Raw genomic sequence first — 14,025 nt, 5'->3', positions numbered from 1 at the left:
CTCCTGCAGCTCTCCTCATGTTTCACTTGACTGTTGCACAGATCGGGAAACTGTAAAGTGTTCAAACTGAAAATCAAAGAGTTGACAGTACCGAGGAGTAAGTGTAGCAAGTGTAGAGGAGAAAGGGAAGAAATTCCTGAGCCATTGGCTGCCACACAACCACAAAGCATAACAGGTTCACCTCAAGCCTCACCTATGAAGAATATACTGCAGGTACCACTGTTGATGTTGCAGTATTAGCAGTTATACAAGACATTCATTTCTGTACTGTTTTGTAATAACTAGATGTAGGCTTGCAACTCTGCAGCAATTGTGGGGATTTGATTTGCGGTGCACAACAGTACTTTTATATCTCTTTCTCTTGGTGTTTCGGATATTGTCTTGCCTTTGTGACATTTTGGACAGCAGAAATAATAAACTGGTGGGGTGTATGTATATTGGTATAGCCATTACTTGTTTTGGGTCAATTATGTTCATTTTCAGGTCTGCTGCTTCGCTGCATGGAGGATCCAGTAGATGCTGACTGTAGAACAAACGTTTATATGAACACAACATTTTCTCTGCAGCTGCCCTCACCTGGCTTGAAGTAAAGGCCAACTACTCAAGTAAGTTATGGACCAAATGAGTCAAGTAGTGTGCTGAAATTACATTTTGTTCTGTGTTTAAAAGAATGAAGAAAGAAGAAAGAATGACTTCGCATTTATTACTGTTGATATGATACACATAACATCTCAGCCTGAGAGCTTTTCAGTTGATCTCCACAATTAGCTTAGGATTTACTGTACTGCTGTGAGCCAAGCATTCATTCCAAGCTTTGACTTGTAGAAGGACACTTATAATCTGCATCCCAACAGTAGGGGTACAAGGCTGTAGTGGAAAAGTGCCCAAATGGAAGTTAAAACATGTTCCTGATCACAAGTTGCCCGTATTCTCTGGCAGTATAAAAGGTCCTAAATGTCAAAATAAGCAAGCACACACAACTGAGGACTCATGTTACAAACTGAGGATTCCTGAATTCATTCATTTGAGAAAGCAAGTACTTTGGGTCATCTTGGCACATATTTTCCACCAGGGGGAATAGACCTTTTCCTCATATTCAGCCAACAGGTGGCTCAGAATTTACTACTTGTTTAGCACAGCTGTGTGACCACAGATGTTTGCCTGTTATGCCAGTATTTCATACACCATTATTTTCTGTGCCGATAATTTTTTTCAATGGCTAAAAACAACTGCCAAAATTAGAGCAACAAAGTTGCAGCAACAAGTGCAAAAGTGGAAATTCTCTATTTCTCTGTCCCATGGCATTGATGATAGAAAAAAAACACTGTGTATGTGAATCAGCTGTGGTAATGTTGATGTTTAAATGTATTGTGAGGTTGTATTTAGCTATGTTATATATGAGTCCACCCAAGCTTTGAATACATGTTTGACGTTTTAATCCTTGCTTTGTTTTATGTAGTGCTGTATATGAATAGTTTTCATGTCCATCGTGGACACGTGTTCTGTCTCTCAGACATTGTTTACACTTGTCCTTCAGTTTTTCAGGATGACCCTTTCTGTCTTTGACATGAATTAACTGCAATGAGAAATAATACAAGTGGTGATGACTTCACACAGAGCATCTATTTTTAGTTTATTAGGATTTTACAGACAAACTATATAAGTTAGTTCATAAAATATAATCCCAGACAGCCACAAATTTAAACTCCTGCATTGTATTTTTTTCTGAATTTGCTGATCTCACTCAAATCCCACAGAAATGCGTGTCTATTGAGTTTTTCTTCCCTTTTCTCTTGCAGAATGCAACAACAGTCGGTCCATTCAGGGCGCTGATTGCTTGAGCTGCAATTGTGAGCTAATTGGACGCTAATTAGGCGCAGACAGCTTGCACATTTTTGTTCTGCGCTCCGGCCGAGTCTTGAATTGTGTACTAAAGATGCAGTCAGCCCCTGTACCCTAATTGCACGAATATACGTGCAAATAAAATCGTCGGCCTTTAAAATTTCCTCAAACGACAGCATATTTGAATGCAGTATGGAGCAGTACAGTAAAGCCTATGATCACAGTCAGGGCACACGCCCTCTTCAGGGGTGTTTTTGTAAAAGCTGCAGGATACCCACACAGTAACATCCAGCAACGTGTATTTGTGTGTTGTCCAGCCCCGCTGACCGTTTTGGGGAAGGGCAGTTCAGCCCCCTCATCCCATTGGCTCCAGCTGCACTAACTTCTCCTCCATGTCTTCTTGGGTTGGCGACGACAGAGTTTGTTCCAGCTCAAGAAACGTGGCCACAAGTTGTCAAAACTACCTGGTCGAGACTTTTCTCCCTTAGCAAATTATACAGGTTAGCCTGACTATTATTAAAACGAAAAAAGGAAGAATTTAAAAGTAGCCTTGTCAGAAAAAGAGACACAGAGGGACGAGCAGAGAACCCAACACCAGGACTTCTGGAAACTCTACTCCTCTCTTGGACCGTGCAGTCAGCATGGTATGCCCGCAACACACCGCTGATCCACTTTAACACTTTACTAACGTGACTTTATGAGCTCTAATGACTAAAATCTGACCTTGTAATTTCCCGTCCTCCCTTTTTTCTTGTGGGAAGTTTAGGACGTATAGATTGTATAATTTACCGCTAACAACTACACTCCTTTGTCCGTTACTTAACCAGTCATGAATAGGCTTTAAGGCTGTGGTTTGCCTCACTTTGGATAATCTCCCCTATGCAGCTGATTTTCTGTACAAACCCATGCTGCTGCTCAATATGTTAAGCGACAGATATGTTTCAAAACCCTCAACTGTCAATGTACATGGAGCCTACATGTACACTGACAGTGTACATGGAGCCTACATGAAGGCTACTGTGATGTTCATTTTAAGTAAAATATAGATAAACCATATACTGTACTGTACAGCAGCACAAACCAGCATACAGCCAAATGTAGATGTTTTTAGTCTGTTAATTTTTACAATTAGTTGAGTCCCTCACTCTAAAATTGACAACAGTTCCACACATTGATCTGATGTGGATGTAAACATCCTCAAATTAAAGCTGAAAGACAACCCTTTAACCTCATAATCATTCTTTCATTGTAAACCAAATAAGATGGAGTATAGAGCCAACATAGTAATGTGCAACTGTCCGCAAACCCTCAAGTACACATACAGATCTTTTTTCCTGCAAATGTATAGTAAAACATTGTACAAACTACTGTATGTAGAGGTATTTTTCCATGGTATCCCATAGGCAATAAGCTACACTGAAGAGGAAAAAAGTAGTGAGTGTTTTCATGATTGATGGCTACTTAGGTTATGCAATACTATGGAGTGTGTGTGTGTGTGTGTGTGTGTGTGTGTGTGTTGGGGAAAGCATATCATATGTGTATTTGCTAGTGTATACCTGTGCAGGGTGTTGGCCCTTTTCCTTTCATTAAATGTACTCTGAGATATAATCCAGCCCTAAAACATGGTGAGGCAGGTAGAGAAAGTGACTAAATAAACTTGATGTCTGTTGATTTGAACTTCGCAGTGCTGGTGGTTTATAACTGATAATATACTGTAGCTCCCATTCTGCAGCTTCTTGGTGCAATTGTGCCACAGCTGTGATTTATTTGATAGTAGAATGTCTTGTTAGTATTCTGTCTTTTTAAGTACTTTGTATGTAATCCTGTATGTAATTTTCCTATATTATGGTGGTTGCACACGTGTTGATAAACAGTCATTTGTGTGATGTTTTGCACAAGGCCGACATCATAACTGCAATAGATCTTGTGAGCTAATCATCATAAGTACTGACACAACATTATACAGGTTGAGAAGACATTATAGTTAGTTTTTGGCTCTTGTTTCATTCCTGTTTTGCTATCTGATCCTCATCCGGTAGCAGCTGACTTTAAAGAAAGTTGAACATAATAAGGATAATAATAATAATAATAATACATTTTATTGTGTCTTTCAGAGTACTCAAAGACACTACATAAGTTAAAATGGTCATAAAACACGTATGGCAAGGTAATTGGTGGCCTGATGATTGTGATTGTTTAATTTACTCTTGAGCAAAGGTGGAAGCGTTACAGAAATGTTACTGGGTCCTGAGTTGGCAGATTGCCAAGAGGCTTTTTCAGAAAAAAATGACTCTGGCTCCTTTTCAAACTTGACATCAACATGTAAAATTGCGTGCATGAAAAAGGGCTTTATTTTGGCTGTTTGTGGAAGGTTGGGGTGTCTGCAAACTGAGACACATGTTGAGTGTCATGCTGTTTAAGGCATTCTCCCACATAATGTGTAAACACATAAAACAAAGGTCTTTATATACTGAATATGTGTGACTATTTATTGCCACTTGGTTTTATATGCTTATATGCTTCCTCTATTTCTCAACTATTCAATACTCTACTGTTTCTGTAATGGACACTTAACAATGAATTATATACATTGTAGGAAAATACCTTTTAGATATAAAGTTGTGCCACAAGCCTAAATAAGGAAACAAAAATAGCATATCCCACAGTCCCACTGTTAAACATTTTCAGTAATATATTTAAAACTTCTTATAATGCAATTTAGCTAACTGTCAAACTAGATAAAGGCTGATCAAGGCTTTTGGTGTATCGGCTACAAAGAAAAACTGAATGAGGTATGAGGAACCTGTGTTTATAGTTCTCAGACATCTATAAGTCTTTCCACAGTAAGATACATTTGACTACACTGAGCTAACAGAGAAATAGGAATATCTGTACATTGTAGGTGTTTTGAATGACCCTTATGGTCATTTTTTAAGTTGTAGTTAGTGGTGTTGTTTTATAAAACTGCATTATGTTGCTCCTCTACATGTGGATATTTTGGTGTAATGCAGTCCAGTGCACAATATACTTAGTAGCAGTTTCAACAAATTTTAACATTTTATGTTGGACAGTATTTATTGCAGGCTGTTGCATCACATTTCATCATAAGGTGTCATTCTGACTGCTATTTAGAGTTAACTGATAAAATGAATGTGTACACAGAATACAGCAGCATGCCAGTTGCATTTAGTTACTGTGTTTACTGTGTAAATACAGGGATTTAATATGGCATCATTGCCAAGAATAGTCATGCAGCATAACTCTTCCCAATTTGCAGTGTAATGTTTTGTGCCTTTGGTGTACCAATACAGTACATACTGACACATGCACGTAGGTACAAGGGGACAAGATGTGAAGTTAGGGAATAAGGGAGTAAAAGTTAAAAATAATTAGTACAGTTGGAATTTTTTAAACTAACGAGTACCTATTCTAATATTGTGGAGTTCAGCATGGCAATGACTGAGCAACAAAGCTCGCATTTTGGAGGATTTTAAAGAGAACATATACTGTAAGTATTTTTAATTACTGGATACCTATTTTAATCCTAGGTTATTCTTGTCCTGTTTTAGTGGATTCCAGTTATGCGTAAATACATTCACATTGATTAATAAAAACAATCAGTAATATCCTGTTTCAGTTGTCCATAAACATAAAGACAAAACAAAGGTATTTTTAGAGATTAGTAGGGCAGGTAGCACCACTGCTGCATGCTTTTGTACATTTACTATTACTGCTCACTGAGTACAGAAGTGTGGTTGCCTGTTTTCCAACTGCACCCAGAGATAAACCCTGACTGACCAATAGGCAAAAATGTACAACCACTCTGTGTGTGTGCTTTGTGCCTGTTGGTGTGTGCATGTGTGTGTGCTGGGGGAAGGGGGCTATGGGGCAAGAAGATAATTTAAGATTAGGCCAAGTATAGAATAGAGGAGGAAAGAGAAAAATGCAGTTCTTTTGCAATAGACCATAGCATGAAATATAAGCATTCAGTATTTTTCTACTTCCTTTGAAGACATGTTAAAAGCATATTAGAATCCTCCTTACAACTTCCGAAAAAGTGGAAATGTACGTGAAATACAACGGCCGCTCATTTTAAAACAAATTGCAACTGTGTGCAAATATGTTCATCATGATCTTTTTCAACAAACTACAAGAACACCTGATACAGTCTTGTGTTTTTTAAGATCTTGACGATGCACTGAAATATCCAATCTTGTAAATCTGAGTGAGAGTTGAACTGTATCTACATTTATGTATGCTCCATTTCAATGACAAACTACATTTTGTGATTTGAAGGGCATTTTGTTTTTCTTTGAAAGGAAATGGATATGTCTCCAAGGTTATTCACAGATCTGATAGCCAGACTTTATCAGTTCACAATATAGTAATACTGAATCAGGTACAGGTAACCTTGGTGAATCACTATCCAAGGTTAGCTGAATCTGGAGGTACCTAGGGCTGCAACTAGCAATTATTAGTGTATATTAGCTTTATCTAATAAGTCCAAAAGTATTGAAAAATTACACCTTCAAACACCATTGTGTACTTGCAAAGTCTCATATTTGAGAAGCTGGAACAAGTGAATGTTTATTTGCTTAATAAATAACATGTACTTGATTATCAAAATTACTGACTTATCAATTAATCAACTAATTGTGGGATGGTGTTTGACACATGTGACAACGTGGTCCATGATAAATGGGTCTTCAAAATGTTGAAAGAAATCCCCTGCCTTGTTTACAACGATATCCACTACACGGGCTAGCAATGCACCTCAGCACCACCCACAGTGTGAACCAATGTGAACCGAACACCTCCCAGTGGGCTCTCCCACTCACATGTCACAGAAGACTATCCCTCCTTCACCCAGAGTTCTGCCTAGTGGCTGCTGCTCTTCCCACTTCCCCTCCTTTCTATTTGTGTGCACAAGCATATTTTTGTCACTCTCCCACACTCCTCTGTGCATGTGTGTATACATATTTCTGAAATCACCTGACTTATCTGGCCATGTGTCTTTACCAGGCACATACTTTCTGGGTCATACACCTCTCGTAATTTTCCATTCTCACCAGCTGATACCAGCAGTGGCTGATACCAATCATCTAGCTAGGTCATGTCATAAAGCCCATTTGGCTCTTGTTAAGCCATTTTGGATCTTGCCCACTCATCTGAGCTAAGTTAGTGAGTGAGTTAGACAGTGTGTACTTCAAGTGTAGTCTGATGAGCTGATGTTTCTGCTCTGCTAGAATGGGAAATAGACTTATTGAAGGCACTTGAATATATATTCTTACCTTAAACACATTATTTTTGTTTGCAGGTGTTGGTTTTGTCTTTATACATATCTCTTTTCCATGTACAAAAGTTTATTGGCATAACAAATCACGTTTAACGTTATCTGGACTGTCCTATTACAATAAGAAACTTGATATCGACTCATCAGTTATGTTTATCAATCTTCTTCTTTGTTTATGACAAGACGGAGAAACCTCCACTGGACAGCAACGAGGACAGAGCCTGGCTGGGTGAGGGCCAGTTTGAAACTCAGCTTAATACTGAGCAAGGTCCAGATGGAGTTGATACCGATGAAGACCGGCCGGCATGGGACTCTAAGATCCAGTATGTGTTGGCCCAGGTGGGGTTCAGTGTGGGCTTAGGGAATGTGTGGAGGTTCCCATACCTGTGCCACCAAAATGGAGGAGGTGAGTGTCTTTAAAGAAAGAATTTCAACTCAGTGGTTTTGACTGATCACCACGGTAGCTCTCTTGAAACCAGAAGCTGGCAACTTTCAGTTTTTTTTATATGGGCCTATTGATGCTAGAAAACATAGCAAACATAAGACAACGCAACTGATAAAGAAAATTAGTTCAAAAATAGAAATGAGGCGAGCTGTTGAACAAACAAACAGGTGGGTGAAAAAACTATGAAGGGATGTACAAAGTGAAATAAGTTGGGCACGTGTGTGTGTATAAACTCTTATATATGGCTTCATGCTAAATCTTCCTTCCCTCCTTCCAGGGGCCTTCATGCTGCTGTATGTTTTTCTTTTACTGATTGTGGGAGTGCCACTGTTTTTTATGGAGTTGGCAGCTGGACAGAGCATTCGCCAGGGCAGCATCGGTGTATGGAAGCACATCTCCCCAAAGCTGGCAGGGATCGGCTACTCCAGCTGCATGGTGAGGATCATAATTTTTCTGGGTTTAGTTGCATATTTTTTCCAATGTTTGGGATTGAGGTGTTTATCTATGTCTAAAAAGTAACACTTTGGTTTATTTGTTAGTTGGGGCAAACAAAAAGCCAAAATCCATTATCCATCCTTTTTTGCACAAGGCACCTTAACTATGAACACTGTTCTGGAAAAAAAAGGTTTCATGTTTACAAAATGGTTACTCATAGCTCATTTAGGTTGTTGTAGTTTGGTAGCTGGCTGGCTTTGAGTTTCAAAGATAGTGCTGTTGTCAGTATCTTTTAAAACTATTAAACTAACTAAACTAAGCATGAAGTTTTCCTCCACTTGTCTCATTAAAAAGCCATAGCACGCGCTACCTCTTTTATCACCTTTCTGTAAACACCTTTCTTTTTATTACTAGCCACACTGTGTGCATACTTAAGAAAGGACGATGATGACATCCTGCTATGCTGTAATGTGAGAGTTGCGGTACGCTGAAGTGCTGGCAGTTTGTTGCATAACATTTTTCTCTACAGGCGGGACAAGTCAAACACACAGTGGACAAGAACTTTTTGTGCACGTAACAGCACACAGACATATACTTGTACGCTTAGACATCCATGCTTTTTAAAAAAAAAAAAAAAGTTTTTCTTTTCCAAAAAACCTCATTACTCCGTCAATGTCAGTGTGACAATTCATTATGGCTACACTTTAAGCATACCTTTTCTCATTAGTGTCAGCAGGTTAATAATAACTCAGTAACTTTTTGGGTTACACATCCATTTGATGTTTTCTGTTTTCACAAATCTTTGACCTTGGAAGACCTTTCTCAGAATAAACTACATACAGTTCAGCACATATCGTATGCTCGTATCTCAAGGACTTGCCATGTAAATATTGATAATTTATTAAGTAAATCATTCATGAACCCTCTTTTCTCCTCTAGGTCTGTTTTTATGTGGCTCTTTACTACAATGTTATCATTGCATGGAGCCTGTTCTACATGGGTAATTCTTTTCAGTATCCTCTGCCGTGGGAGCACTGTCCAATTGATGTAACCACCAATGACACAGGTACTGACATAACTGAGAAGGTAATTAAAAAGGAGATGTCATGTAGATGCCAGTCTAAGGTCTTTAGTGTTGTCTGTCCTCAATCAACAGTGAAAGAATGTGCGAGTTCTTCCCCAACGTCGTATTTCTGGTTTCGGAAAGCCCTTAACATCACAAATTCCATAGAAGAATCTGGAGAGTTTAACCCCATCATGACGGGCTGTTTATTGGCTGCTTGGGCAATTGTCTCCTTGGCTATGATAAAGGGCATCAAGTCTTCTGCAAAGGTAAGTTAACCTTTCTTATCGTTGTCACCCGAGCCTCAGGGATCTCTATATCAACAACCAATACTTGCACATATTTATCCTTGTATCATTGTTAAAGGAATAAGGCGACATTTTGAGAAAAACATTTATTCGCTTTCTGGCAGAGAGTTAGATGACAAGACCCATACGACTCTCATCTCACCGTTGAATATAGCCTAAGCGACAGCCAGCAGCCGGTTAGCTTAGCTCAGCACAAAGACTGGAAACAAGGGGAAACTGCTAGCCTGGCTCTGAGCCGAGGCAACAAAATCTGTCTACCAGCACTTGTAAAGATCAGTCAAGAAATAGTTGGAACATAACATTGCAAATACAACATAAATTGGTGAATTGCAAATGAGATATGGTGTGTTAATTAGTGAGCTCTAGAGATGCTGGATTGGTGGATTTTGTTACCTCCAGACAGAGCCACGGTAGCTGTGTCCCCCTGTTTTCAGTCTTTATGCTGAGCCAGAAAACAAATAAGCACATTTCCCAAAATGTCAAACTATTTTTTTTACATAAGATTATCCTCCATTTCTTTTTCCAAATCCTAGGTGATGTACTTTTCCTCGGTCTTTCCCTATGTGGTGCTCTTTATTTTCCTCATCAGAGGGTTGATGTTGGACGGTGCGATGGACGGAATCACCTATATGTTTTATCCTAAAGTAAGCACAGATTTCATCATGTGTTTGATCATATTCATGTTGCCCTCTTTGTTTAGAGAGTATTAAAAACTTAAGAGGACGTTTTGTAGCCTTTACAACTTAATGAGACTTTATATTGTGGTGTTTTTCAGCTGGAAATCTGGGGTAATGTGCAAGTGTGGCGGCAGGCTGCTACACAAGTATTTTTTGCCCTCGGACTGGGCTATGGCTCCGTTATTGCATATTCCTCCTACAATCCAGTCCACAACAACTGCCACAGGGACGCACTGATGGTCTCCGGCATCAACTTCATGACGTCTGTGCTGGCCTCTCTAGTGGTTTTCGTTGTGCTGGGTTTCCGTGCCAAAAACATCGCTCTACGCTGTGTGGCTGAGTACGGATGTGTGTGTGTGTGTGTGTGTGTGCATGAATATTGACTTCCCTTGGCCCATTATTAACCACATAATTTCTATAATATAATTTCTTTCACATAAACCCACAAGTTTGTATAATTGCAAAATACTAAAAAAGACAGTATTCTCAAAGACCATACCATTTTAGTAACTAAAATAGGTCCAGAAAGAATGCTCTCTTGCTTTAAATATGTCTCCAATTCAGGCACATTTGCAGTGGATTGTTAAATGTAAGATATCGGTTACTCCGCAGGTTGAAAAATGTATTGAAGGAAAACACTTTCATGCAAGATTGATGAAATACAACATTGTAAGAGGAGCCATGGGTAGAATGCAATAATTCCTGATGTTTGACATGTAATTAAAAATTAACCATAACAATTAACCATAATATTGGTGTGAATGGCTTTTCTCAGCAGATATTGTCTTTCTTATATTTTATCATTTTATTCTAACCTCTTCCAGAAATCTTGGTCTTCTAAGCCTAATGACGTCCGATGAATCTAATCAGCGCTTGGCTGGCCTTGGTTGGCCTGGGATCAACACGACAGATCCAAGCACCGTGTCTATAGCTGAATACAGACAGTGGTACAGTCAACACAGCTCCATGGTGGGTCCTAACATCACTGACTGCAGTCTGGAGGAGGAGATGAATAAGGTATTCTTGAGATAACATTTGAATTAATTTTCTTTATATAGGGGTTATCAAGACAAAAGTCATAACATGCTTCACAAAGCTAATAAAAAACAAGCTAATAAAAGCATACAGTTAGAACTGTTAGAGGAGACAACAATCATATTAACATTTCAAAGAAGGTTTAGGAATTGACCTGATTTATTAATTTATTGCGAATGGTGATTCTTGGAAAGCATGATCACCCTTAGTAGATGAATTAAGTGGATGGTTTGTGAGGTACATTTAACAGATCTTGATTAGAAGAGTGGTCATAGCGGCTTTGTTGAAATGTACTGTATGGATGCACTAAATTGCATGACATGCATGAACCAAATATATCAGTAATATGGAGTGGCCATTGGTATCAAACAAGGCCTGTCATGTAGCACTAAGATGTAGTTTTAACCCGTTTCGTGTCACTTGTGAATTTCAAGAAGCTGTTTTATTCATTGTATACCATGAAACGTTTTGATGCAACTACCTTTTTAAGAACAGATCTTTGAGCAAGACAAGGATCACCACAGGTTGCTTTATGAGGTGCTGGACACTGGCTTCCTTAAAAAACAATAAGGGATTCAAACAGAGGTGAACATTTCATTAACAATAGTAAGTAGGTGGAGTGCTGAGGTTCCCAGGACCCCTGAGGAATCTGTGAGGTACTGTAAAATATCCAGCTGGCAAGAGGAAGAAAACATATGGGATACTGTGTCTAGTAGGTCTTTAGGAGAGATGGAAACAAGCTGTGATGGAGGAGTGAAAGGAGACACTAAAGAAACAGAGGAAGGGGTACTAAAAGTCATGTTATCTAACAGTGTTTATTTATCATACAAATTAAACACTTAAAAAATAGAGGTATTTACATACTGAAAATTACATTTATTATTATTACAAATTAAATACAAAAAAAATTACTCACCATGTACTGCAGAGACAGTGCTTCTGGTATGGCGCTATTGAACACGAACCAATTGAACATGCAAAAAAGAAAAGACATTGTAGGGGTCCAAAAACTGACTTCTAAGATTGGGCATGTACTTGCATGGGTTGCTGCTGAAAACACCAATCCCAAGTGACATATTTTGTTTTCTCTTTGGGTGTGCATGGAGCCACCAAATACTTGTTTGCAATCTTCTGTCAACATTTATAAAGTTCTTATTCAGACGTATTCCCTCTTCTTTTTCTGTCTTCCCTTTGTATGAGCACAGGGCGTTGAAGGGACAGGCCTGGCATTCATAGCATTCACTGAGGTGATGGCCCTTTTCCCTGCCAGCCCCTTCTGGTCCACACTGTTTTTCCTAATGCTGCTTAACCTGGGCCTCAGCACCATGTTTGGGACCATGCAAGGAATCCTCACACCTCTCATGGATAATTTTAGCCTCTTGGGGCGCCACCGGACCCTACTCACTGGTAAAGCACACAGTTCAACAATTTGTGTTTAAATGATTCTTGTCCAGGCATATATGGTTAAAAAGAAGATTTATACAGTTAAAATGTGAAATGTTTCTCTCTTAGTTTTGATGTCTTACTATGTATAGTTTGTATAGATAACTGCTATTTTCTAACACTGTCTGCCTTCTTATTTGTTTTTCAGTGTCCAGCTGTACTTTGGGGTTCTTGATGGGACTGTTGTTCACACAGCGCTCAGGCAACTATTTTGTGACTATGTTTGATGACTACTCCGCAACTCTACCGTTAGTCATTGTAGTAATCTTTGAAACCATTAGTGTGGCATGGGTTTATGGAACTGATCGGTAAGACAACAATATTTCTGACAGCTTTTCACTATTAAACTTATTTTTGTCTTTCATTTTCTCTGTTTTTTTATTTTGAAAAGCTGCATCTCATATAAATCTTTTCTCTCACTGCAGCTTCCTGGATGACATTGAAGTCATGCTCAAATGGCGCCCTCCAGTGATTTACAAATATCTTTGGAAATATGTTTGTTTACTGGCGATGGTTAGTCTTCTGGCTGCCAGTTTGTTGCGCATGGTCTTCAAAGCGCCCACGTACACCGCTTGGAATCAAAGCACAGTAAGATACTGGACCAGTGCTTTTTGTCCAACACAGAAGGATTTTATAAAAAATACCCTGTTGTTTACAATATATGACGTATACACCAAGATACCTCTCTGTGTATTTGTTCTCCCAATGGTACTCAATAACTACAACAACTGTCAATTTGTTTTAAGCTGTTGAAGCATTTGTTGTAGTATGATCAACTCAATATTTATTAAGTGTACTTTCAATGTGTTTTGATGTTGTGATTATGTTGTTCTTCGTTTTGATTTACAACCTTGCTTATCCTTTTTCGTATTCTTATCTATGGATATGCTAATTTTAGCAGTTATTAAGACCCTGTTTCCTACAGGAATCATTCAATTTTAACTTTGCAATTTTTTTTTCATATTCACTTTCACTTTATACAAAAAAATCAAGTTATTTGTAATGTGATAGAAAGACGATTAAATCTTTGTCTGGTATTGTGCCTGTCCATGTTTCTCTCTCTGATGTGCTCTGTCTCTTCTTCACTTCAGGCCTCTGAGATGACTCTGGATTACCCCGGCTGGGCTCTTGCCATGATTGTCATGCTCATAGTCTTGGCCAGCCTGCCTGTGCCTATTGGTTACATCCATTCCATGTTGAAAAACAGGGTCCGTAACATTCGCTCTGAGGAGGTAGGTGGCCAGGAGATGCACCGCGAGTTGTATACCAAGTGCAGCTCCACTGAGCTGCTGGATTCCAACTCCCACCACCAAGTCCCTTCTGAGGAAGACGAGGCTCATCCCAGGATTACCTTCCTGCCGCTGGGCAACGAACACTACCGGCTCCTGCCCCAGCAGGAGGAGGAAGATGAGGAACAAGATACAGGGGTGTGAGCACAGCTGTGGGAGGGTAGCTGTTTGTGAGAGGACAAAATCTTTCAATGT

The 14,025-nt window shown here is 39.1% G+C and overlaps 1 protein-coding gene across 1 annotated transcript; it reads left to right on the top strand.

Annotated features, from left to right (window-relative positions):
• The first annotated feature begins 2,234 nt into the window (after positions 1–2,234).
• Positions 2,235–13,974, top strand: slc6a16a (solute carrier family 6 member 16a). Its single transcript, XM_070922511.1, is given in 12 exon segments — positions 2,235–2,486; positions 7,319–7,541; positions 7,858–8,015; positions 8,955–9,081; positions 9,172–9,347; positions 9,920–10,030; positions 10,162–10,403; positions 10,888–11,080; positions 12,304–12,505; positions 12,690–12,849; positions 12,967–13,129; positions 13,633–13,974. Coding segments are annotated over 12 exon segments (2,349 nt in total).
• The last annotated feature ends 51 nt before the right edge of the window (positions 13,975–14,025 follow it).

Source organism: Enoplosus armatus, chromosome 17 (assembly GCF_043641665.1).
Source record: "Enoplosus armatus isolate fEnoArm2 chromosome 17, fEnoArm2.hap1, whole genome shotgun sequence".
Classification (NCBI taxonomy): Eukaryota; Metazoa; Chordata; class Actinopteri; order Centrarchiformes; family Enoplosidae; genus Enoplosus; species Enoplosus armatus.
Note: the sequence above shows the minus strand (reverse complement) of the source record. Positions and strands in the feature narration are given on the sequence as shown.